General features: G+C 43.0%; 1 protein-coding gene across 1 annotated transcript in view; it reads left to right on the top strand.

Annotated features, from left to right (window-relative positions):
- LOC146198121 (uncharacterized) overlaps positions 1-23,789 on the top strand; it is a 93,250-nt gene that overhangs the window by 22,589 nt on the left and 46,872 nt on the right. Inside the window, exons 10-16 of the mRNA XM_084593442.1 lie at positions 926-1,007; positions 4,205-4,563; positions 14,224-14,337; positions 14,747-14,826; positions 18,614-18,666; positions 20,931-21,091; positions 23,330-23,416. Of these exons, the coding sequence (XP_084449568.1) occupies positions 926-1,007; positions 4,205-4,563; positions 14,224-14,337; positions 14,747-14,826; positions 18,614-18,666; positions 20,931-21,091; positions 23,330-23,416 (936 nt within the window). The remainder of the gene's footprint in view (positions 1-925; positions 1,008-4,204; positions 4,564-14,223; positions 14,338-14,746; positions 14,827-18,613; positions 18,667-20,930; positions 21,092-23,329; positions 23,417-23,789) is intronic.

The following is a 23,789-nucleotide window of genomic DNA, read 5'->3' as shown; positions in this document are numbered from 1 at the left end:
CAAGCCTTGGGATGTGCCTCAGTCACGCAAACACTGCCGTGAACTGCAAAGGCATGAACATGAAACCGTGCTTTTAGGTACCCCGGCCCCTTGCTCTGAGCCTGACTTTTATCCATTGCGGCCTAAGATGCATAGTTCTAGGTTCTGGCGAAAGTTGAGAATCTAAATGGTCACCACGAAGCAATCACAGCACACGCGGGCTGCATCCTTGCCCTTGCGTAGTCCTCCATAAGCTGGTTTACTGCTATGCACTTGTGTGTGCTGATCTAAAATGAAAATATTGGCGACATTCAGGTTTACAGCCACTTGTCTGCTGCATCGTAGCGTGACCGCTGATGTGCTGCACTTCGTTTTCCGACCCTTGAGCGTGCAGTGGCTGTGCAAGGGCAGCTCTCAATGACAGTCAGAAAACTACCGCATGGGTTTTTGCCATGTACTGGTAGTCACTTCTTTGAGGAACGAGCAAGCTAAATTGTGTGACAAGTCCAACGTACTGCAGTTTCACACTTTCTGAGCATTTAGGAAATTTGTGAACCACACTTCCACTAGTCAGTCTATTCACGAGTGGTTCGAGTAATGAAAGTGTGGTGCAAGTCGGCAAATACTATTTCAAAACTATTTGAAATTTGGAATGTTCGTGTGCCCCTAGCTTATGTGCCTGGCACCTTTTCTGTGAACTTCATAAAGATATTAAAATGGCCGATGTTTATCACGACATTCCAATTCACTTCATTTTTGCGTCACTGAATAGTTTTTGTTTCTTATATTTGGATTTTTTTTAGCATGAATGTTCGATTACAGCTATGATAAGGCGGGCACATTTTTTTTCTTTTTGAGCACATTAAAAAGTTAGTTTCGTGTTGATACAACAATATAGTGTTAATAATTCACGTGCTCTGCATTGATAATGTGCATTTTCTTCAAGGTTAACCGGCTAATCATTGAGAATGAAGACTTGAAGGCCGTGGTTGCCCGGCTTCGCTATGGGCCTCCACTGCCTATTGGTGGTAAGTGTCTTACAATCGATCTTGCTGAATATAATGTTGGCAGCGCTGAGCGATGTCTAGTATTGCCATGTTGTAATTAGCCTTTTGTGTTTCCTTTGTTCTTGAAATGGTGTTGTTAAAAGAGAATGGGTTTTCTAAAAAAATAATGGACAAATATGAGTGAAATTTGTGTAATCAATATGACTGCACTTGAGATCTCCGGACAAAAAAAAAAGTGTTCTGTGCTATGCATGAAATTGATGCAGGATGCATCTTGGTGTGCTTTGCTGAGGCAACAGTCCAGTAGTTGGTCTGTGTACAACTATATAGTCTCGATGATATGAACATGGTTGACACAAATTCCAGAATGAATTTGTAACATTTTTTAGCTGGAGTGGGAGTTGTGTACAGTGTGTAGAATATAGGATGTTCGAAACACTACCATGCCACTATGTATGATATGAATGCATGACTGTGACTGCGCCCTCAGGCTCTAAGTGCTGCCGCTACCGCCACATTTTGTGGTTGTATGGTACACACCTCAAGTACACAGTAAGTTGCAGCGCACCACCTACACATCAGCGACTATAGTTACCAGTTGTTTTGTACTCTGCAGTTGCCATTAGCGGTGGCGTGCGCCTCACACATCGCTGATATCATGACGAGCTTACCTACACATCCTTTATGTCAATGTTATGATCGCCGGCTATGTTGTGCACATTGTGGGTTGGGAACTGCGGTCACACAGTTGTAAGTAATTCTGATCAGCCATAAACAGATATATGTGAATGCATTTCTTATGCTTCTGCATTTTTGGGTAATACAGATATTTTTTAGAGCATTAGCATTACTGGTATCATTTGCGAGTTTTGCGTTATTTGCGATTACCACGTACTTGTGCGGTGCATGTTGTTTCATCTTGTGTGATGCAGCCAACACCGCCGTCTTCATCGTTGTGCCCTGGCACTAAAGCACTATGCTATCGCTGCAATGACACCCTGTGTAAAACTTCAACATACTCTCGCGTTGCGCAGTAAACATTGTCATCTTCATCAAGTTCCAGTTGTGCTGCTGCATAGTTTAGCCTAGGTAAATACGCCATGCGCATATGCTACCTCGCTTAAGACAGAGACTGCTGCCGAGACAAATGAACAGTGAGAAGCCGAACTAGCCCATCGCTAAGAAGCTCACCGACCAAGATCAAAGCGTTAGCACAAGCATTAGCCGTCGGCTATGATCAATGGCTGATGCTCGTGAAACATGGTTCAAAGATAGTTGAATCTCGACGACTTTCATATCAATATATTGTAAATATATTGTCAGCATTGTAACTTCTTCCTAGTGCAGGTGGCACTCAAAAAAAAAAAAAAAGAAAGAGAGCGAGAGTTTATGAATAGAGTTCTGTGTTTTTGGTGTTTATTTTTGTTCAAATTCAGGGCTCATTTATTAGTATTTGTTTTTTCTTTGATTAGGTGTTTTTGAAAGCCCGATTTCAATGTCGGACGGAAATCCGTGCTTATCGGGTGCATTGTAAAGTCAGTGTATGATTACTAGAGGAAATATAATGCACCTGACATTAGTACTTTGTTGCACCTGACATGACAAATACGACAGTGTCAGGAGCACCAAGTAATAGTTACTTGAAAGGAATTGACATGTACATTGTGAAAGATAAGTCAGCCATCAGAGCACACTTTTTGCAGCTTTGAAAACACAGGCCAGGAGAGCACATGCGTTCTGTGCTTGCTCCTGACACAGGGGATGGCAAAAAGATCAGGGGACACTTTCGGCTATACTGGCCATTGTGATGCGACTGTTCAGAAGTATCTAAAAGTTACTATTTCAAAGATAGGTCTACAGAACTTGCGACAGGCAGCACCAATCTGAAGTGTTTTTCTGCAGTCATTAGCTTCCTGGCTCAGTCTATAACTTGCATTTGACGCAGGAATCATTTTTTGAGAAATGAAATCTGGCCAAACTGTTCCTGTTTACAGTGGCTTCTCACTTTGAATCTCAAGCGATTGTATGCAAAAACTGCACACATAAGTTTCTTTTATATGTCAGAGCTTATCATTACTAAGAGTATGTCTGTCATTTACACCAAAAGTTTGCTGTCCATGAAGGCATTGACTAGTGCGGGTGGACTCTAGCCATGATTGAGTACATGTGGCAGACCAGACTACATGGGTTTCACTGCTTTGAAAATTAGCTGAGCGTTCTCAGCCGAGTAGTTGCACTTTGCAAAAAGTATAGTCATATCTTCGACGTTAGTGAGTATTGTCCACACCTTCTGATCTCTTCACCTTCAAAAGAGTATCCACGCATGGGAACGAATGGGCAAGTTGCTGAACTGCCAATTTGAGAGACAGGCAACATGTAATTCACAGCATACCGCTGGAGCCTCTTGAGCATTGCTGGTGCATGAACTTCCGCACAACTTTGAGTGGAACCTTCGTAAACTCCATCAAAAAAAAAATGTCTGTTGCATCGCAGCAAAATTGGGACAGGACTGATTTACCTATATTGCGAGTCATTTACTACCTGTATGATCCAAAGTCTGGGTCTATTGCTGAAGTATGGCTACAAGTTTTTTTATACTTTGTGAACACTGTGCTGGTAATGTTAAGAGATGGGAACAGGGCAAAGAAGTCTCCATAAAAAGGAACGGCTCTAATGACAGTTCATTGCAACTTTTTGCAGGGTCAAGGAAGAAAGAAGTGTAGGGGAAATATATGTTGACAAGAACTGATCAAATTCAGGATTTAATAATAATTTTGTGCAGATTCAGAGAATTTTGCCTTAGGGGTTTTTTGGGGGCTGTTTGGGATTTATCTGTATATACCGATAACACAGAACTATGCTTACGAAGAAAGCACTGTGGTGCCTCTTGGGGGTATAGAGAACCGGCGCCCCACGCTGTGTAAAGTCTGTTTTAAGTCTTTGCTGTGGTAAGCCTTCGTGATACATAACAAGAAGTATGACACGTGCATTTTAAAGTACCTATATGTGCTTAAATGCACAAGTTCGATGTGTAGTGGCAAAAAATAGCACAGTACTAATTCATGGGGAGCCAAGGTGTGCTGACCTGGTTGTCCTTCTGTCCACCACAAAGCACAAACTATGCATTTGGCTCTGTGCTTTCTGTGATGCCATTACACCATGCTTGAATGTTATATGCTACCATTCACTCTTGCTTCTTGGCCATTGTGACTTCCCAGGTGATGCTGCTGCTATAGAAAACACAAAAGGCCACAGCCAGAGCAAGGGTACAGCAGCTGAAGAGGCTGGTGATCAGCAGCCCATGGCCAAGGACAAGATCTCGGACCTGCTGGATGTGCTGAGGAAGCAGCATGCGGACTCCAAGCAGTGGCGCAAGCTGTATGAGGAGCTGAAGAGAAGCCATGGCAGTGCCAGCAGTAGGACAGTGTGGCGCAAATTGCTCACTCTGGGCCAGACATTATTTGACGACATGCAGACAGGCTTGGACCGCACCTTGGACTCCCTAGTTGCACTGGCCAAGAAGGGTTCCAGCGTGGCCAGCGATGTTAAACCCATGGTCCAAAACCTTGGCGAGAAGGTGAGGTTTTGTAGAAGACTTCCCATTGTTCCCTGTTAGTAGTAAAGAAAATAAAGTATCTCTGGAGGGTGAAAACATCTTGAAGAGGGAATTGTGCACAAACTAGGTTTCTTAATATAGTAATAGGTGCTATGATTTGCTTTTTTTCTTTTTTTACTGTATTTGTGTTTTTTATCTGCCATGTTTTGGTACCTTGCTTGGTTATGCCAGAAATTGAATTCCAGCCCTTCAGAAATTTGGAATCGTTTTAAATCCTTGCGTGCTTGAAAATCTGACAGTTTTGTTGAGCCTGCTGGCACAGATCTGCAAAGATGGCAGTATGGCATAAACTCAAAATTTGGATATCCTGTAATTCTGAGCATTATTCTGAGTACTTTTGAGTAATGGGCAAAAAAAGGAGGAAAAACTGTGTGTCATCATATAGTGAAACAACAGTGATTGTATAAAAACGAGGACAAAACCACTAGGGAAATGATCGGGATATTCAAGATATTGAAGCATGGAAATGGATGTGTCAGCGCCGCTTCATTAGCACTGATACAGTAAGAACTATGACTTCTAAGGGGCTGATAAGCTGCGCTGATTTTGTTCTTGATTGACAGTTGCTGCTGTCATGTTATTCTTTTCTTATGCGTTGTGTGTCTTACCACACCGGCATCATTTATTTATACTTTGTGACACGGCAGTAAATCTTCAGTTGATAATCAGTGCTGTGCTGGTCTTTTTCCTCATGTCTTGTGCTTGTCTCTCTTTGCGCTGTTCGATTACAGGAGGTTTAACCGATAAATTCGCCAAAAATATTTTAGTGATCCATTCTTTTTTTTTTTTACTTAAAAAGAAAATGGTCGATTTAAATAGTTAAATCAAATACGAAGTAGGGGCGTAGCTCCGCTTATCCCAGTTATGCCACACACATCTGCGATTTACTGCGATTAATATCTTCCGTTAGTGAGGTGGTCAGCAGTCACAAAGACAAACAGCGCCGACGGTTGCGCTTCCAAAACACACAGCATACAAACCTAAGGCCCAAACATTCTGATCGATGCCCTTGGTCGGCTGCGCGTGGGCGGCGGTTTCAAAGGGATGTACTATGTCCAGGCGTCTTCCCGAGAAGACACCGACAGCAGCTCCCTCTGCCGCACATTCTCCTCAGCCCGTGTTTCGCCGCGATTTATGGCCTCCGTGCCCTTTCCCCTCAAACCAAGAGGCAGAGCAGTTAGCGCCGAATCCACAAACACTGCGCTTACGCTGTGCTTTTTAACTGCTCTGGTTTGCCTCCTTTGCGGCACGATCAAAGCGCGACTTCTTCGAGAATTGAAATGGACCGAACCGGCGTCGTCGCCCATTTTCATGTGTTCCTATACCACTTCCGAAGAGCAGCCACCTGCGCGACCGTCATAAATAACTGCCACTTGACCTTGGACGCCCCTTCGCAATCTCCCCCATGACAGTGGACCCGCGGTGAACACTTCATTTCTGGGAGAAGCGCGCAAACTTAACTCCCCCTTGGAATGGGAATTCTTCAGAGCCGACGAAGGTGATCTATGCTCGTCCGCTGTCAGCTCACTGCCAGCCTTGCGTGAACTTGAGCGTCCAAACGGTCGCGTCTCCGTCCAACTGCCGATTTATGGGCTTCGTCTTTCCGGTTATGCCTTCGTAACCATTGTACTTCAGCAGGTCGAGTACGGCGAACCTGTGCCGCAGTGTCAGATGGCCCGGCTTCATCCATTGCGATGCGAAGCAAACGCACACACGCTTGTACAACGCTGCCCAGCGACGGCCGCCACGTCCGCAACTGACACGCCCCTCTCTCACTGTCTAAAACTCCATGCGGTTTGTCCGCCCCCTTAGTGTTAAGTTGCATGGCACGAGCTTCGCCACTTTCCCTTCCTCCTCTTCAATTTCATGGAGAGATGGATGAACAGAGAGAGAGAGAGAGTGTGGCTTCTACTACAGCTCTGCGGCCGCTCCACCTCCTCAATGCTGAGCCGCGAGATGCTATAGCCACCTTCTCTTTCTTCACTTCAAGTTCACGAAGAGAGAGAGAGTGAGCGGCATCGGACAGACAACAGTGAAATCCATGATTGCGGCTAGTAGTGCTACGCACTAAAAAAAATAATCTGGGGTACATTACGTATTCTGGTAGGAAATTGCCCTTTAGTTTCTTTCTACTTGGAGCCAACTTGCTCAACCGCGTCTCATACAACACTGCTAGTGTAACATCTGCCACGGCATAGTTTTTTTTTGTGCTTCTGGTCATTCATGCTTGCATTGCAATGGCAGTGAAACCCGTACAGCTGTCACTGTTAAATAACCCATCTTGAATTTCAGAGATCACCCACAGCAGCTGAGCTGTGGTAACACCTTGCCAAATATTTTAATTATTCTGTTTTTTTTTTCCTCAATTATTTTCCTCTCTTGTGTTGATAACTTAATTGCGAGCATTCTTTTTTTTTCCTGCAGCCATAATAAATCATGGGCTTACGTGGTGCCCCTTGCCACTTAATGCTTTCTCATAGCATTGGTGTTGTATCGTCTATTGAAGTTAGCAAGTATCATGGCATTAAATGCAAGCCTCTTTCTTTGCCCAGGTACGCCGAGAGTTGAATCGTCGTCGAGCAGATTTGGATGGCTATCTGCATGGATCAGAAAAGCCTGTTGAGTCTATTTCACAGACAATGAGTTTGTTGGAGTCGTCGGTAAAAAAGGTCTTTGAAGCTGGACGCAAATTTATCTCCAAGGGTCAGGAAGCAACTGGGAAACATGCGGAAAAGTTGGTTACAAAGCTCTCAAAAGTGGCTGAGATGCTTAGCAGTGACTGGGAGGCATCGTCCGAAGAGGCACACGAAAGTTCTTCAGTACCCACAAGCACGGAGAGCACGCCAGAGAAGGACGAAATGAACATTGTCCGTAAAAGCGGGAATGCTGGCAGCAAAGAAACAGAAAACAGTTGTTTTCTGGGAAATGGGGAATGTATCAAGAAGAGTGGCAAAGGCAAGGTGATTAATCAGAATTCTGCAGAAAATAACCAGCTCAAGGGGAAGACATCGTCAGAGAGACCAGCCACCAGAAACAAGCGCCTGCTGGATGTTGAGCTGGAGGAAGAGGACTGGTTTAGCACCAGAGCCAAGGACCGAGAAAAGCAGCGTATAGAGGCTTCATTGGTAGATGACAACTGGTACCTCAAGCGTCAGAAGGCTGCCTGGCGTAAAGGGAGCAGAGAGGGTACACATAAGGGTGGTACTGACCGTTACAAGGACCGTACCGATAAGCAGGCCAAAGACAACCATTTCTGGGTCCACGAATCTCTTTTTCACGAGGAAGAGGGACTTTCCGAATAGTGTGGCATAGTGTAATGCTGGTGATGTCCTATGCTGCTTTTAATTACTGCAACTGTAGTGTTCACTGATCCACTTTGATACACTCTTGAAGCACTGAAAGCCAAAGGAGTCTTAATTTTAGCTCATGAGCTTCTGAAATAGCTTATGTAATGGTCGATTTTTTTATTTATATTTTTTTCTCTCTCTCTTTTAGAAAAACTTTTGCAAATGTTCAACTATAAATTGCAGATTCTGATTAAAGGCCAACTGCAATAAAATTTTGCTTTGGCTAAAATTTCTTTTAATGTGATCAGTGAGTCCTAAAACTAATAGTTACAGTGTTTTATTCTTTGTAGGAAAGCAATCTGCCTTTTTCACAAAATGTGGCGCCCTCTGGGAGTGATTGAAAATTCGTCTGCTACTGGTTGTAAACGTCCTTAGGAGATGCAGCTGCCAGCAAAACGACGGTGTCTGTTCTTCCGCCATCTATCGCATACACCTGTTACGAATATTAACTGCACGTGGCCTCCGAGGTCAGCTATGGCTGCGCCGATCGCGGAGGCCAAGAACTGCGCATGCTCAGCTGTGGTTGGTGGTTTGTTTTCAACCAGGCGAGAGGCGCGCATCTCGCAAAGCGGCCGTGTGAAAAAGGCGGATTCTGTAGTTACAAGCTCTTTAAAAGCTGCATAGCAGACGATGGTTTTACCTGCTGTCAGGTTGCAGAGTTGGATAACATTGCATATGGTGTAGGAAAGGGCACTTGAGAGCTCTCCTCAAGCTTGGCCCATTGTGGCCAACGGACTGTGTACAGCATTCAGTAAAAAACTTGAGGCTCAAACATAGCCTTGTGAAGGTTTTATAATTCCCTCCATGATTGGCATGCCAAAACACTGCACAGCCATCTAGGGCATGGATACGCACAGTGAGGAAGAACACAAGCATTCATATCAAGAAGCATGATAAAACGGGGGTTCTTGCAAATGATTCCCAAAATACTCTTTTCGTTTACGAATGCCATATTTTGTTTTTAGTGTTCTCTCTTGATGTAATAATAGAAAACACTCCTTTCACTGAGCAAAAAGTTTTGTTGCAGTTGGCCTTTAAACACAATGTGTGAAGTCGAGAAGAAAAGTGGAAAAAGAATTAAGGGCAGTATTTTGGTGACAGGATCACTGAGAACTGGAAAAACTCAGTAAACCAGAAAGTACCCTTTAAGTGTTGGTGTTAAACTAAGGACAGCGCAATTAAGACTGAAGTTAACATTTTCAGGCCGCTTCAAGAGAGTGCCCGATATATGTATAAGTTGATTCATGCGCCATCATTGTGATCAAGCAGAGCAACCAAACCGCTTAAGTGGGCCACAGTATACTGCATAAAACACTGATGATCAAAATCAATTCTTTTTTTTCTCCACGAGGAGGTAGCATGAGCAATTTTCTAAAGCTCCCTGTAATTTCTAGTAGGCGACACCATCTCTCAGTAAGCATATAGCTTCAGTATGGAGCAAAGTGTTAAACGCAATGCCAATACCATTCTTATACGGCTAAAGCAATGGAAATCTGCCACTGTTCATATATGGCAAAGTACCTTGAAGGGTTTACCCATTGTGTTTCTTTCTATAATTGCTGTTTCTAGGCATGGAATATAGTGTTGCATGTGTGTGTGGCAACCACACGGACACCTTTAAGCTTTGCAGTAAGGCTTCAGTCTTCATAAATAAATGGTGCGTAATGGTCAAATATTTTCTCATTGCTGTGCTTGTTAAGTCACAGCTGACATTACTGCACTTTTTTTTTTACCAGCTTTTGTACCTAATATTACTGAATGGTAGATGCAAATTGCCTCAAATGAGGCTTCAGCATGTAGTTATTTTCTCCACGTTTTACGCTAGGCAGCTTTTCAGTCAGCCTCAATGGACGTTAAGTGTACCAGTGCGCAGGCACTGCTTGCCAGCACAGCTGAGTGTGCACAATTTTCCTCTAACTGCCAGCAGTGTTGTGAATGCTCGTATGTCATTGTATTGTTTGATTGCTGCTTCCCTGCATGGTGTCGAACTGCTTTTAGAGTGAACAAATGCACTGCAGTGGCACTGATTTCGGCTGAGTGCCGCATACTTGAGTACTGCACCACAATGACGTGGAAAAAATCCAAAGGTTGATGGCATCATAGTTCACTCTCAATGACAACGCAGCATCACTGGCAAATGCTGTTGCAGTTGTATGCATTTAGACGTTTCCAGTGCGAGAGGATATGCAGGGTGCTTGAAAGCACTTGGAATCTCCCCCTCCAAAATGCACAGGAGCCTAGAATTGCATGTCTTGACAAACTATTAATTACGCGTGAAAACAAAACAAATCCTCTGGTCCATCTGTTATATCTACATTGTTACAGTGTCTTTCAGATTTAAATATGTGCATGCTTTATTCTTCCACTATGTGTAGAGTTGCACTTGAAGGATATGGGGTATGCTGTTTAATGATGTTTGTTACAGAAAAGGGAACGAATACTTGTTTTCTGTTGTGACCCGTTCTTAGCAGCTGTTTGACCACAAGCAGTGGCTCTAAAAATGTGTCGTGATATTGCTTCTACTGTCCTGACACTTATTCAGGCTTCTGGATGTATAAGCACAAGTTTTATGTTACCGTGATTTGTAAAAAATTACCAAAAGTGTGTTGGAAGATGCGGCTAGCTATGTCATCTTTGTTATGCGCACAGTGTTTTGTTGTTTTATATGTATTGTATGGTGTAGTGCCTAGCATACTTCCCAGATGTTCTGTGCATTCATCAGTGTATATATGTAAATTAAGAGTTTGTTCTGTGTGCATAGAATAAAACAATCTTTTAAACTCTCATTTCTTTGTATCACCTATACTTTTGGCATCAACCATTCGTGTATGTGATGACTGTTTTTGTATATATTCAGTAGCATCTTTGGGAACCAAGAAAATTTGCTTAGCTATGGTATTAGTCATGCACCTGGCAATGCTGTAACACTAACAGAAGTGTGTTGCAGTGGTCCATGTATTCGAAGAAATAATAGCAAAAATACCTTCAAGAATGATAAACAATTGCTCAGAACAGTCAAGCATTGCAGACCTAATGAGCTGCACAAGTTTTGCTTGTAGGTAGCAAAGTCAAAGCACAGTGTAAGGTTAATTTAAAGCTGGATTAAATGGGCTAAATAGGGCTCAAGCTGCAACAAGTGTCATGCATGCATTTAAAGAATTGAAAGTACTACTCTTGCAGAGGAAAAATTCTAGAGAGCACTTTGGACCACTAAAGTGCAATGAGGCGAAAGCGTCTTGTGCGATGGTTTGAAGCCCTCCACTACAGCACCTTTCTCTTCTTTTTTTCACTCCCACCTTCCTCCTTTTCCCTATGGCTCGGTTAAGGTGTCCGCAGATAATTATGACATACTGCACCTTTTAATTCCTGTAAACCAATTTGAAACGCCACTGATGCCTGCTGTACTGTGTCTGCTTTACACATTGTGTGATGCGGCGTTCGAGGAAGCGCAAAATGAAAGGCGCCACACAGACGCCTGGATCGGGGTGGGTCAGCTTATCGCCTGGTGAGGTTATCACCAATCGTGACGTCATGCCCAGATGTGAAGCAGAGCTGGATGTGAAGTCATTATGACGTCACTTCCAGTTATTAGACATGACCGGATGTGACTTCATGATGTGGTCACCATGTAATGACGTCATAGTCACCATCATCTCTGTCATTACTCATGGCTATTTAGTCATGAATAATGACTAATTAGTACTAGTTAGTCATTAGTACTGGTTAGTGACTAATTAGCCATTAGTCATTAGTACTAGTTAGTGAATGTGTGACAGGATCGTGGCCAGATGGACAGTCATGCCATCAATTTCAAGGTACGACGTACAGCACCACTGATGACATCATCTTTAATTTCAAGGCACAAAATATACTGCACCACTGATGACGTAATCACCACTGATAATGTCATCACTAATTTCAAGGTACGGCATACCACACCACTGATGACGTCATAATTTAGTTCAAGGTGTGACATACTACACCACTGATGACATCATTTATTTTGAGTGTTCTAGTCGCACAGTTCCAGTATACATGAACCACTCTATAAGATTGCGCTTTAAAAATTAATTAAGGAAAGATGAATTCCTGGAGTTTTGATTGGTGCCGTGGGTCAAAACAGCTAATTTTATGTTAGGCAAGCACATTATGTATGTCTGTGTGTGTGCAAACCACGAAATGTGGAAAGCGATGCTTTTGCAGCCCTATGTTCTCACTGCCGCTCAACACAGCACTGCGGCTTTGTCAGCGCTGTTATGAGAACATTCAATATTACAATGACCTATAATATCATAAAGTTAATGCACAAACTATTCAAAATAGGGATATTTTTATGCCTAATAGATGGGCCTCGTTTGAAATATTGCAGAAGCTTTTGTGGAAATATTTGAGAGGGAAAAAGAGTAAACTTTAATTGGTGTACGAAATTGCGTGGGTGATTTCCTTAGTCCAGGATACCATTGGCTTGGGCTGCCTCTCGGGCCCTGGTGAGCATGGCTGCACTGCTCAGAGAGACCTGTGTGGGCCAGCTCTGCCTACCACTCCGCTTGGCTGAGTGCTCGAGCTTTATATTTCTCTAATTGTTCTTTGCAGTTCCATATTATGTGCAGGATGTCCGAGACTTCACCGCATCAATAACTACATAGAAGATGCAGAGGAAGTTGCAATCGCCCTTGCAGTTAAACACGCCAGCAGCCAAGGTAGAAAACACATAATACTCAGCGATTCCCAAAAGGCCTGTCGTGCCTTAATACTCCTGGGATGCGTATGCAAACAGGCACACCGAATAATGGAGCAGGAAGAAAAGACGGGCAACTTGAAGCACGCAATCCTGTGGATACCGGCAGACGAGGGAATCGACGGCAGTGAGGCAGCCGATAGGATAGCCCGAGGGCATACTTTCCGGGCACCTGCACCGGCTGCCCCAATTAGGAAGAAAACGATACGAAGAACTACACAAAGACTTCAGAAGACAGGTGGTGGTGGTGACAAACATTTATTTTTTTGCACAAGGAGGTGTTTGGACCGAGGCCCTATTGGCCCAGGCCCTCATAAATCTAGGTGGAGCTCCTATTCCGGAGCCCCAATGGCGTTTAACGCCGCTCGCGCCCTGGCGACCAAGGTCATGGTAGCTGAGCAGCGTAGCATCCCAGGCCTCCCTAGAAGGGTGAGTAGTGAAGGGTGCAGCCCCCATCGAAGTCTGTATTGAAATGCTTTAAGACTGCCGGGCACAGCTATGTGTTCGTAAACATTTTGAGAAGGAGCCTTTTGGCCGCTCTCCGGAGACATTTACAAGGTTCCGGAAAGCGGCGGTGGCTGTCATAATATGTAGTAATTTTGAATGTGATAAGACAGGAGGCAGTAGTGGCAGTAGCCTGGAGGAACATACGCTAGGACATTCCCAAATCTAGCAAAGTACCACAAAATCTGGCCCGAAAAAGTAAAAAATAACACATGCACGGAAATATTTGAGAACATTAGAACACAATATTTTCCGGCTATGTTTTAAGCGTTGTTGTCCAAGTTTTTATTTTGTGTTTGCAGTAGTTTCTGCGTTCGGCTTGAAGCACGTACACAGCTCTTCTCAATTGCCAAGCAATCATTTCTTTTTTTCTTCTTGCGATGTAAATTCTACATCTCAACGATCCCCCTATGTGGGTATGTGATGATGATGAAAACGTTTATTGAAAGCCACATTGGCTTAGATGTAGGTGGGTAAGTGCCTACATTAAGTTAGAGAACACCAACAACCACCACCGCTCCCACATCAAATCGAAACGGAACCGAAACTAGGCGGCGGATGGGCACCTAAGATTGGTCTGCGGATTGGCTGCGCTGACGGTTCGCTTTAATTTTGCAGTTGTTAAGCAATCAATCATTGATGCATTGGTTCGGTCGATAATATTGTGGTGTCTTCCAAATGTAAACTGTCGATTCCCATTGTGAAGTTAGTGCAGCCTGCGTTTCAAGACTGAGCGAATACCGGTCACCGGCAGATTTTTTATGGTGCTATTCTAGGCCTAATGAACAAAACCGCATTTTATTAGGTAATCAGATCGCTTTCCTATCCCAAGTTGTTTCATTGTGTGTCCAAACGACTAAGATGAGCAAAAGCTGTCTAGAAGTTGCGGCAGAGGCCGCCGAAAGAGTGAACGCAATGCTTGTTGCAAAAGGAAAGCTGAAGGTAAGAATCTTGAGCTTTCGTTCTTGTACTGAGAGTCTGAGCTGCTGCTGTCATGACTTCAGTGATTGAAACGTCCGATTGCTTGCTTAGATCAACGGCGTTACAGGCCGCAGTTCGGGAGACTTGTTTACGACTGAAGTGGAGATAAATGATGCTCCACTGCCAGCGCGCAACATCTTGACTAAAGGGATCTTCCAAGAGGAGGTGAGGACTTTTGAGATAAACATTTTAAATTTGTTAAAGAAGAAAGGCGGGCTAGTTGAGCTGGTCTTGGCGAATAGAATGTATATTTTTCAGCGCAAAATACACAGGACGAAATCGTTCGTCCTGATTCTTTTCTTCCTTCGTCCTGTGTATTTTGCGCTGGAAAAAGCATTGCAACATTGCGTAGGGTAAATCTTGCATGCAGTTAAGTAAATCTGATTTTCTATGTCACTTGTTTCCCTTACCATAGATCCATCGAAGTGCACATAGAAACGATGTCGCACGCGAAATTTTTAGTGGTGTCCGTTTGACATACTCCATACATGAAGGTAGACAGTTGCCAGAAGTTCAGAACAGACTGCATACGAACGTCGTCGTTATTGGAGCATTAACTGCACCATTTTTGCAGATATGCCGTTCGACGGGGGCAGTTATGTCTACAAGAGGTCGCTACATGGGAGCGATGGAAAAATTGAATGCTGGATCAGGGTGAGGCGTTGGAATTTTTGTTTGTTGTTGATAAGCTGTGTCACCGGTGTGGTTTCACATATTTTTTGTAGCTGTTACGAAAAATAATTAAGCACAGTTTATTTTCTGCAATTGTTAGGGGCAGTTAGGATCATACGGTGCAGTGGAATGCAGAATCCTTTGATTACATGCACCTCTTTGCTGCCAGTGCTTGTTGCACAAAAACTGACTGTGTATTAGCTATATGGTGCCATTATGTGGTCAGCTTTGTGAGTTGGTTGGGCAGTTCTGCAATCATACAGTGCAAAACACAAGTGTCGCAAAGTACATAGCTGCATCACTTGGAATCGGCCTACATTTTGAAGATTATTTTGAGGACTTGGATGCTGTACTCGCAGTTTCAAAGATCTCCTTGATTCGGCTGAACTTTCTGAACTAGTTCACAAAAGTATTATGCCACTGCTGAGCCATTTGTTGCGACATGAGAGCAGCCTGATAATAGTGCTCTCGGTGCCGCAGAGTGCTGAAGCATTCGTCTGTTGCATACCTGTGTGTTTTCTGCATGGTTTGGCATGTGCACAAGGCTGTGCTAGCTCTATCGAATGCTGGGCATTTGTTCAAAGTGGCACATCTCAGTTGACTGGCCATAGAAACTTGCTGATTCCAGAATTTTTACTCCACCCTTTCTGTTGTGTTAAGAGGCGCATGCGGATTGTCAGTGAGTCTTGGACTTATAGCTCAAGGTGAAGAGACTGTCGCATGAAACTTAGTTTTTGTGCAGTGTTCATGAGGTCAACATCATACTCGGAATGAGTCGCCAGACGTCCGCCAGTTGCAGTGGAAAAAAGTTAACCTTAACTTGGGTTTCAACTTAACTCCACAACTCGCGATCACTGTTGATGGGCTGTGGCCGTGGAGTGATTGTCACTGTGACTAAGGCGTGGGAAGAGACTAACATGAAAAGGTGTGGGCTGACTGGCAATATCAAAACCAGCCGCTGCTGTAAGTAGAGGTGCTGCTCCTGCTGCCACTTGCAGAGCCAAGTGGCTTGCACTACTTGCATGGGAAGTGAACTCACGGGGAGGCTAGTGCAGAATTGCAGGAGAACTTGTGCAGCACAGCATCAAATATAGTGAGGAAGTGCAGGTGGGGCTTGCCGCGTTGACAAGTCAAGTGCAAGTGTGCCGCACCTCCTGAACCGGTGTATGAAGTACAGCCAAATCGAAGAGACTTCTAATGAATGCACATTCACAAGGCTGTAGGCTGCAAATTTTAACTGGACGTTATAAATGGATCCACAGAAAGTGTGAACTTTCATTTTAGGGCAACAGATAGGCCAAGGTGACTTCATGGTTGAGGTATAAGGGGCCCATAGTTCGTTCACATGTCATTCAGTAATTTTATATGACGATAATGTGAAATGGCATGAAACGCCCATATGTTGTGTGATGTCAGTTTAGGACAAGAGACCAGGTGGTATGGATAAATTTGGAGCCTTCCAGTACAGCATCTTCGTAGCTCATGTGTCGCTTCAGAATGTTAAATCCGAAACTTATAAAATAGTGTGCTCTGGATAGCAGTCACCAGTGCTGCAGCAGCTGCCGAATTGGAGGAGGTGTGGCATAGCAAAAACTTAAGCATTCATCTTCATCTGCTAATTATACCTATTCTGGTCTAAACCTTGGTGGCAGTTAGGTGGGCTACTTTCGTGGTGCATGTGACATCATATGTAAACCACCTGTATATGGGGGTGTTCAGATAAGGACGGTAACGGAATCCCATGACCACATTTTTTTTGTTTTCAATGAAAGTTTTATGGGAGAAAATGTGTCGACACAAGGGAATGAACGCTTGCTTTGCAAGATAAGCTGTAGTTTTCCCAGAAGGAAAACATAGTATTTCAAGATCTGAAAAAAGTTTTTGCCAGTTTGTTATGTTGCTAGTTTGGAGCCCGGGAAAATGATGCAGGGAGTTAAAGTTTAATTAGAATGGCAGTGCACATAATTTTGCGAAATTCGGCACTGCACAGGCGTCATGTAGCCATAGAATGGTTGCCAAGCATGGCTGTTCCCTCTGACAGGAGCAGCTTTTTAAAACATATAATGAGCAGCAACAACAGTATTGAGCTCTTTTGTCTAGACTATCACTTAAATGCACAGTACGGCTAAAAACTTGTTCTGAAATCAACTGCGAGTTACATAGGTGACGGCCAAACTTCTGATTGTTTTTTTTTTCTTCTGAGAGTTAGCCTCGAACATTTCTAAAGAATGAAAGCATGAATTCAGTTCTGTGTTTACATTTATGATTTTAAACAATATACTGCGACACTTTTTTAGTGTCTTATAGTTACAAAGTACTGAGGAGTATTCAGGCAAATTTTAATAAAAGAGTTGAGGTATTTTTTTTTAATTCAGAGTTGTACATCTTTTTGGCGCATTGTAAAGTGCTGTAGGAGCGACTTATAGGTCTAGAACTGTCAATTTTGTTTGAAATGAAGAGAATGAACTGCAGAATGCTTATAAAGGAGATGCGGTACCAAGCCCTCAAAGCAATTGATTGTCTGGAGTTAGGGCTGAAAATTGCTTTTCTTCAGCATGTAGCTCTTGGAACAAAGTTCGCAGTTCTTTCCCCAGGAATCTGCTATTAAAAAGTGGTGTTTTTGTACGAGCACAAGTTGCATATATTTACTGAGTGACTACTGATGCGCAACAAAATTTTAATGTTCATGCAGCACTATTCCAAACATGCAACTTTACAAAATGGCTTAAAGGTTTTTCACCTCTTTCGATATCCATCTTTTTTTCTGTAAAAACTACATGATATCATGCAAAACAAAGGTGAACTTTTTCGTGTCAGCACATTTACCTAACGCATAAAAAATTGAAAGCAAAAAAAAATGGTCATGGGACCTCAGTTGCAGTCTCTATTTGAACACACCCATATTCTTGGTCATATCTGTATGTTAAGTTTTATGGTGCATAAGCAACTCAGGCTATCATGCGCCAAGCACGAGGCTAATTAAGATATCAAGGTTCACAGGAATAACAAATAAAACTTTATATTTCTATAAAGACTGAAAGAAAGGCGGGAAAAGTGCATGTCATGTGGGACTCGACCAAGGCATTGTGTTCCATGTAGAGGGCTAATAATAGTAAAAATGCCATGTTCGCCTGACCCTTGTAAAGTGTGCTTGTGTTAGCGGTGCATTAGTAGCAAAGCCCCCATGTTGGAAAAATGTCAGTCTGTCCATGTGAAGCTTCTCTTGACTGGTGGAAAAGGGGAGAGAGGGAAACTCCCTCATCTTTGAGTAGCAAGAGGAGTGAAGAAGAGGAAGAAGAACAGGAAGAAGAGGTAGGAAGCGTGGAGGTTGGTACGATGCGTCACAGTGCGATTGGTGGAATGGATCCGGAGAGTGGAGCAGTGGATGGCATGTCACGTCACCTGCTCGCAGCTGCCCCATCTGCAGTTACACCGATACCAAAGTATTGAAGGACTCTGCCAATACAGGTCCTCTGCTGCATCAGGCACGTTGATCGTGTATATGTTTTGTTAGCAGCAAGTGGATTCCCTCTCATTTTATTGGCGCCTTGATGTTGAACGAGATGCCTGGGTGTTTAAAGACTGGCTGAGATCCGCATTCGTTGCATGGTGCTGCAGTTTGTGCCAGCACGTGCAAGGCCACGGTACCACTTATTCTGCTTGTGTGTGCTCTCATGTCTTTTGGAATTCAGGCTTCATGCCCAGCCTTACCAAACTGAGGTTGCTGAAATAAGAAAATGCATTTATATTTTCTTCCCTGTCATTGCAGAGACAGAGCTCTTTATCTTCATATTCAAGCACCCACAGTGGATGCAATCGAAAGTGAGTGCAGCTTGGGATTTTCTGCACTATTTCTGCATTGTTAAGACATGCAATAACCAAAATTTGCTCTAACAAGGGACAAGGCATGACTGTTGTGCTAAAGTAGGTTGGTTAGTCAGGCTTGCAGCCTTATCTGTCATCCAAGGGAGTGATGGTACAGTAAAGCATATTTTAATTGCGGTGGAAGCATGAATGTTTGGTTGACCACTTTATGAAGCATTTGAATAAAGACTTTTGAACTACCTAGGCGAGCTTTTAACTGTTACATCATGGGTAACAGTAGAGCCTGTGCAGTTCATGTATAGTGTGCATGCAGGTTTGTTCTTGTATTTTTTGTCTTCTATATAGCTGCCCTAGTACAAACTAGCTTTAATATAATCATGAGATGACTTTCACTTGTTAACAGTGAAACATTCGTGATGGACTTAATTTCTGGGATGCAGAATTGCATCCTAGATCTGCTTAGCTGTGGCTGGCTGTTATGCTGTGTGCGCTCTTGGTAATGAAGCTGTACTGACTTTGTACTTGTCTTGACGGGCTAGTTTAGTTTCAGACATTGCGAAGAAACTGTTGCTGTGGGCAAATGCTTAGCAACATATTTATTTGTGCCACACTCCTATACGTATTGGACCTTTTAATGATTATTTGACTCCATATGGAAGAGCCGATGAAGCACAGCACGTTTGTTAGACGACATTGCCTCTTCTGCCATGCTCAGTTTGGCTGTGCCTATCGGGGCCTATATTGCGAGTATGTATTGCTTTCGGCCTCACTTCGAGTCATGTGATTGATGCAAATAACAAAATCGGATGTCAGTTTGGTTGCCACCATTTCCGTTTCTGGTGTTTACATCAGTCAGATGAGGGCGAAAGCGGCGAAAACAACACTTCTGAAAACAATGCAAACTCAGAATACAAGCCCGGGATTTATCAGGTTCATGTCTTCTCTTTCTCAGTTTCATATAGGACATTAATTTTTCACTCTGTGAAAATTGTCTCCAGTGCTAGCTGGCTAGATTGTGTGGAGTAGGTATTTATGAAATATGACTGTTGACATTGTTGCCATGATTGGCATAGGCGCTATCATTTACCAATTGCCATTGTTCTCACAACTCGGGGGATGAACTGCAAATAATGATTGATGACCTAGACAGAAAAAGTAGAAAGGTAGGCTTAAAAATCAATATACAGAAGGTTAAGGTAATGTTTAATAGCCTCGGGAAGAAACAGCAGTTTACATTAGGTAGCGAAGTATTGGAAGTAGAAGGCGAATATGTCTACTTAGGACAGGTAGTAACCGCAGATCCGGACCATGAAAAGGAAATAAGAGGAATAAGATTGGGATGGAGCGCATTTGGCAAGCACTCTCAGATTATGGCTAGTAGCTTACAGGTATCGCTCAAGAGGAAAGTATACAACAGTTGCATCTTACCTGTATTCACCTATGGGGCTGAAACGTGGAGGCTAACAAAGAGGGTTCTATTTAAGTTGAGGATAATGCAGAGGGCTATGAAACGAAAAATGGTGGGGGTAACGTTGAGAGATAGGCAACATGCAGAGTGGGACAGAGAAAGAACTCAAGTCACTGACATTCTAGTGGAAATCCAAAAGAAAAAATGGGCATGGGCAGGACATGTAGTGCGAAGAAAGGATAACTGATGGTCGCTTAGGGTAATATACTGGATTCCAAGGGAAGGAAAGCGTAGCAGGGGGTGGCAAAAAGTTAGGTGGGCAGAGGAGGTCAAGAAGTTTGCAGGGGTCAAGTGGGTGCAGCTAGCACAGGACCAGGTTAATTGGAGGTATATGGGAGAGACTTTCGCCCTGCAGTGGGTATAGTTAGGATGATGATGATGATGATGTGTCTTCAGTACTGTGATTTGCATTGTAACAGTAGCGTGTGTTTTACACATTACCTTGCCAAGGCCATGAAAAGTAAGAGGGATTTGTTATGGAGGAAATCATTTTTGTGGGCTGACTAGCTGTGCAACACTCACTGCATTATGTGTACAAAGAGTGAAACAGAGTGCAGATGCGGAATCAGTGGGGAGGAGCTTGGCAGGTACTGCCCGACAGGGGGGAAAAAAAAAAAGGGGGCCATTCTCCAGTGTCTGGCTGGACCTGTTCTGAATGCGAAGGGTCAGTCATGCCTTGTGCATTGCGTTTACATCCTGAAGCCTTTGTTGTCGAAGGTGATGTTCAGAAATTCTTGTTGTTTTTTTTCCCTGCCATTTTTGACGTTGTTGGATGGTCTGTGCCACCCTTTAGAGGCCATGGGACGGATCAACATGGTGATTCGGGAACACACCAAGGATGACCCCAATTTTGCTGTGACAGACCCAACTGCGGAGCTTGTGCAGCAGCAGCTCGCTGAGTCAAATGCCATGGCAGCTGCCGCTCTCAGCCTTCTCACAGCCCAAGCTGCTGGGGTGAGGTTCTTGTGGAAGTGCTACTCTCCCTATTTCTTGGGAAAGATAGGGAGAGGGGGATGAATGATGAAATAGAAGGGGACAATGGTTTGTTGCGGCTTGTTTGGTACTGTGCCAAAAATGGGCAGGACATCAGCAGTGCAGAGTTTTTTTTAGTGCCATTACGGTTCTTTTCTCTGTGTTCTTTCTTATGGTGCACTTGTTCCTTCAGGTTTTTTATTCTTGAATTCTGTCCTTTTTTGTAGTTTCTTAGTCTTATTTGGTTCGGTATTGCCCGAGGCATTGGTAACTGAGCAGTTTATTTCACCATTAAGGGAGGATGGTAGGTGAAATCTGCAAAAAATTTCAATTTTTTAAAATAGTACATCTTAACAACATGGCTTTTAAATTACAGGCTGAAATGAGCAATAGAAGCAGTTTAAAAGTCTTGCCAAACATGCCCACCCCTTTATAAAGGAGCGGTGGCTAGTTTGATTTCTTTAAACGATTTGCATGGAAGACTGTTGTAATTTTTGTTCTGAAATTCATTGGCCACTTTTCTTTTGCCTAGTCCTTAATTTTGCCTGCACACGACTTTTAAAGCGCTTCAAACCAGGTTTCCTGCATTTTTTTAGCGAATGTTCCAAGACGTGTTCCAAGACACGTTCACAATACCATTGCACACATATATCCACTGTGCGCCAGCTTTGCAAGTTCAGGTTTATTTTATCTTTTTCTGCTAGCCGGGGACGTGGACAACCTGAGTCGCTTTGGGACGTTAAACTCTGCAAACCAAACCAGACCAAATAAGACGACGAAGAAAGTACTTGAGGCGCTTGGCAAAATTCTGGGAGTGTTCTGCACTGTGGCTATAAGCTAGATGGACAATGCTCATGTAGCCAATGCTCATGGGCCTTGGCAAAATAAAATAAACAAGGAAAGCCCAGGAAAGCAAGCAGATAGAGTATCTTAAAATAAGTAATATGAAGGCAAAGAATAAGCCTCAGGTGCTTTTAGTTTCATCAGAAAGGAGAAACAATTCTAATGCAATTTTTGAAAAAAGCTGTTTTGGTGCCTATTAGGAACATTTTCTCATCAACTGTTATAAGTAGTGAAACGAAACTCTCAAGAAACAACTGTATGCCTGCTGCATCTACTGAACTAGGGAAATCAGGATGCGCCCCAAATTTTATTATATATTTATACATCCTTGAAGAAGTGATAAACCGAATAGTATCAAGGTTCAAAATTTTTTTTTTACGTGTAAGAAGCTGGCTTGCAAAATTAGTCTAGTTTAGTGAATACTGCGTATAATGAAGATTGCCTTGAATTTTGGTTGGTTTGTTGCAACCGTCTTGTAAATGTACCTTTCTCGGTGTGTTGCTTTACAACTTCATTAGTTTTTTAACTTAAAATCTGCTCATTAGTTATTGATAAATCTCTGTATGCTTGACACCAGCTCATTCATAAAACTCACAGCCAAGTTTCAAGAACCTTGTCTTAGCACTAATTCATCCACACCTCTCAGGGTACCATCCCCCCTTAATGGAGCATCGTAACATCTATCTAGCTACTGTTCTTGTTCTTCATCTTAAGCCCATTATGCCTTAGGCGCTGTGGGATGGCAAATGTTATTTTTGTTTCCTTTTTGTTTTTTTGCACATTAAATTATGATCTTGGCTTGTTGTGCTCCACGTGGTGCGAACTGGTCAGTATACTAATTGAAGCTCTGCAGCTTATTAGTAGAACTGGTATTGTTGGCATGCTGCATTTATTGTCTGAAAGAAATTGCTTTTATCCTTCATTTTACTCATTGCAATGTTGTCATTGTGGCATTGTACTGTATGCAGAAAGCTTCAATAATTCAGTATGAGTTACATGAAATCCTGAACATAATTCAAGCGAGAATTGACCCAGGATGCTATGCAAGTTCGGCTGGTAAAGCCGTGTATAATTGGCATATGAACCTAGATTAAGCAGCACGAAGCCCAATCAGATATTTCACTTATCGTCGGGCAGAGAGTGGCAACACTTGCTCAAGAAGTTTAAAAATTTGCTGCAGCTTTGACGAGTGCAGTGGCAGCATCTCTGAAGTCTTCCCTTTCATGTTTGTACCTTTTGTTTTGGTTTGCTCTTGGATAATTTGAAAAATGCTTAATTAAACATTTTACACAGTTTAATTCGCTTTGAATTGGCAGTGCTTTCTGTTTTGTTGTTGAGTGGAACTTGAATATCATTCTGTTACATACTTCTTCCCAGCACCACTATATTCAAGACAAGATCTTTGTGGGCCTTGAACATGCACCAGCAACCTATCCAGTGCGGGAGAAGATTATTGGTCCTGCGGTAAGCCACATGGGTATCTTTGATTACATGGATTTTGTATTTCTGCTGTGCAGTTCTCAATACTTTGCTGTTTGAAGGGTGTCTGGTTGCCTGTGATTTCACTTTTATTGCTTGATTTGCATATTTATTTATTTGTTTATAACTTAAAGACTTGCATGGGGCCCCCAACATATGATGGGTGGTCTAAAATAAGTATTAAGAAACTAGTTCTTCTATTGACATTTTGAAGGGCTTAATGTCATGATGTAGCACAGTTTCCAATAGCAGGTTGTTTCACTCTGTGGCAGTCTGGGTGAAGAATGACTTGAGACGGGGAGAAGTGGATGCATGGATTTTGTGTGCTTGGGTGATGACAGAAGCACTTGGGGATGAA

Source organism: Amblyomma maculatum, chromosome 2 (assembly GCF_055883805.1).
Source record: "Amblyomma maculatum isolate TAMU_Amacu chromosome 2, ASM5588380v1, whole genome shotgun sequence".
Classification (NCBI taxonomy): Eukaryota; Metazoa; Arthropoda; class Arachnida; order Ixodida; family Ixodidae; genus Amblyomma; species Amblyomma maculatum.
This window is presented reverse-complemented; position numbering and strand designations above follow the sequence as displayed.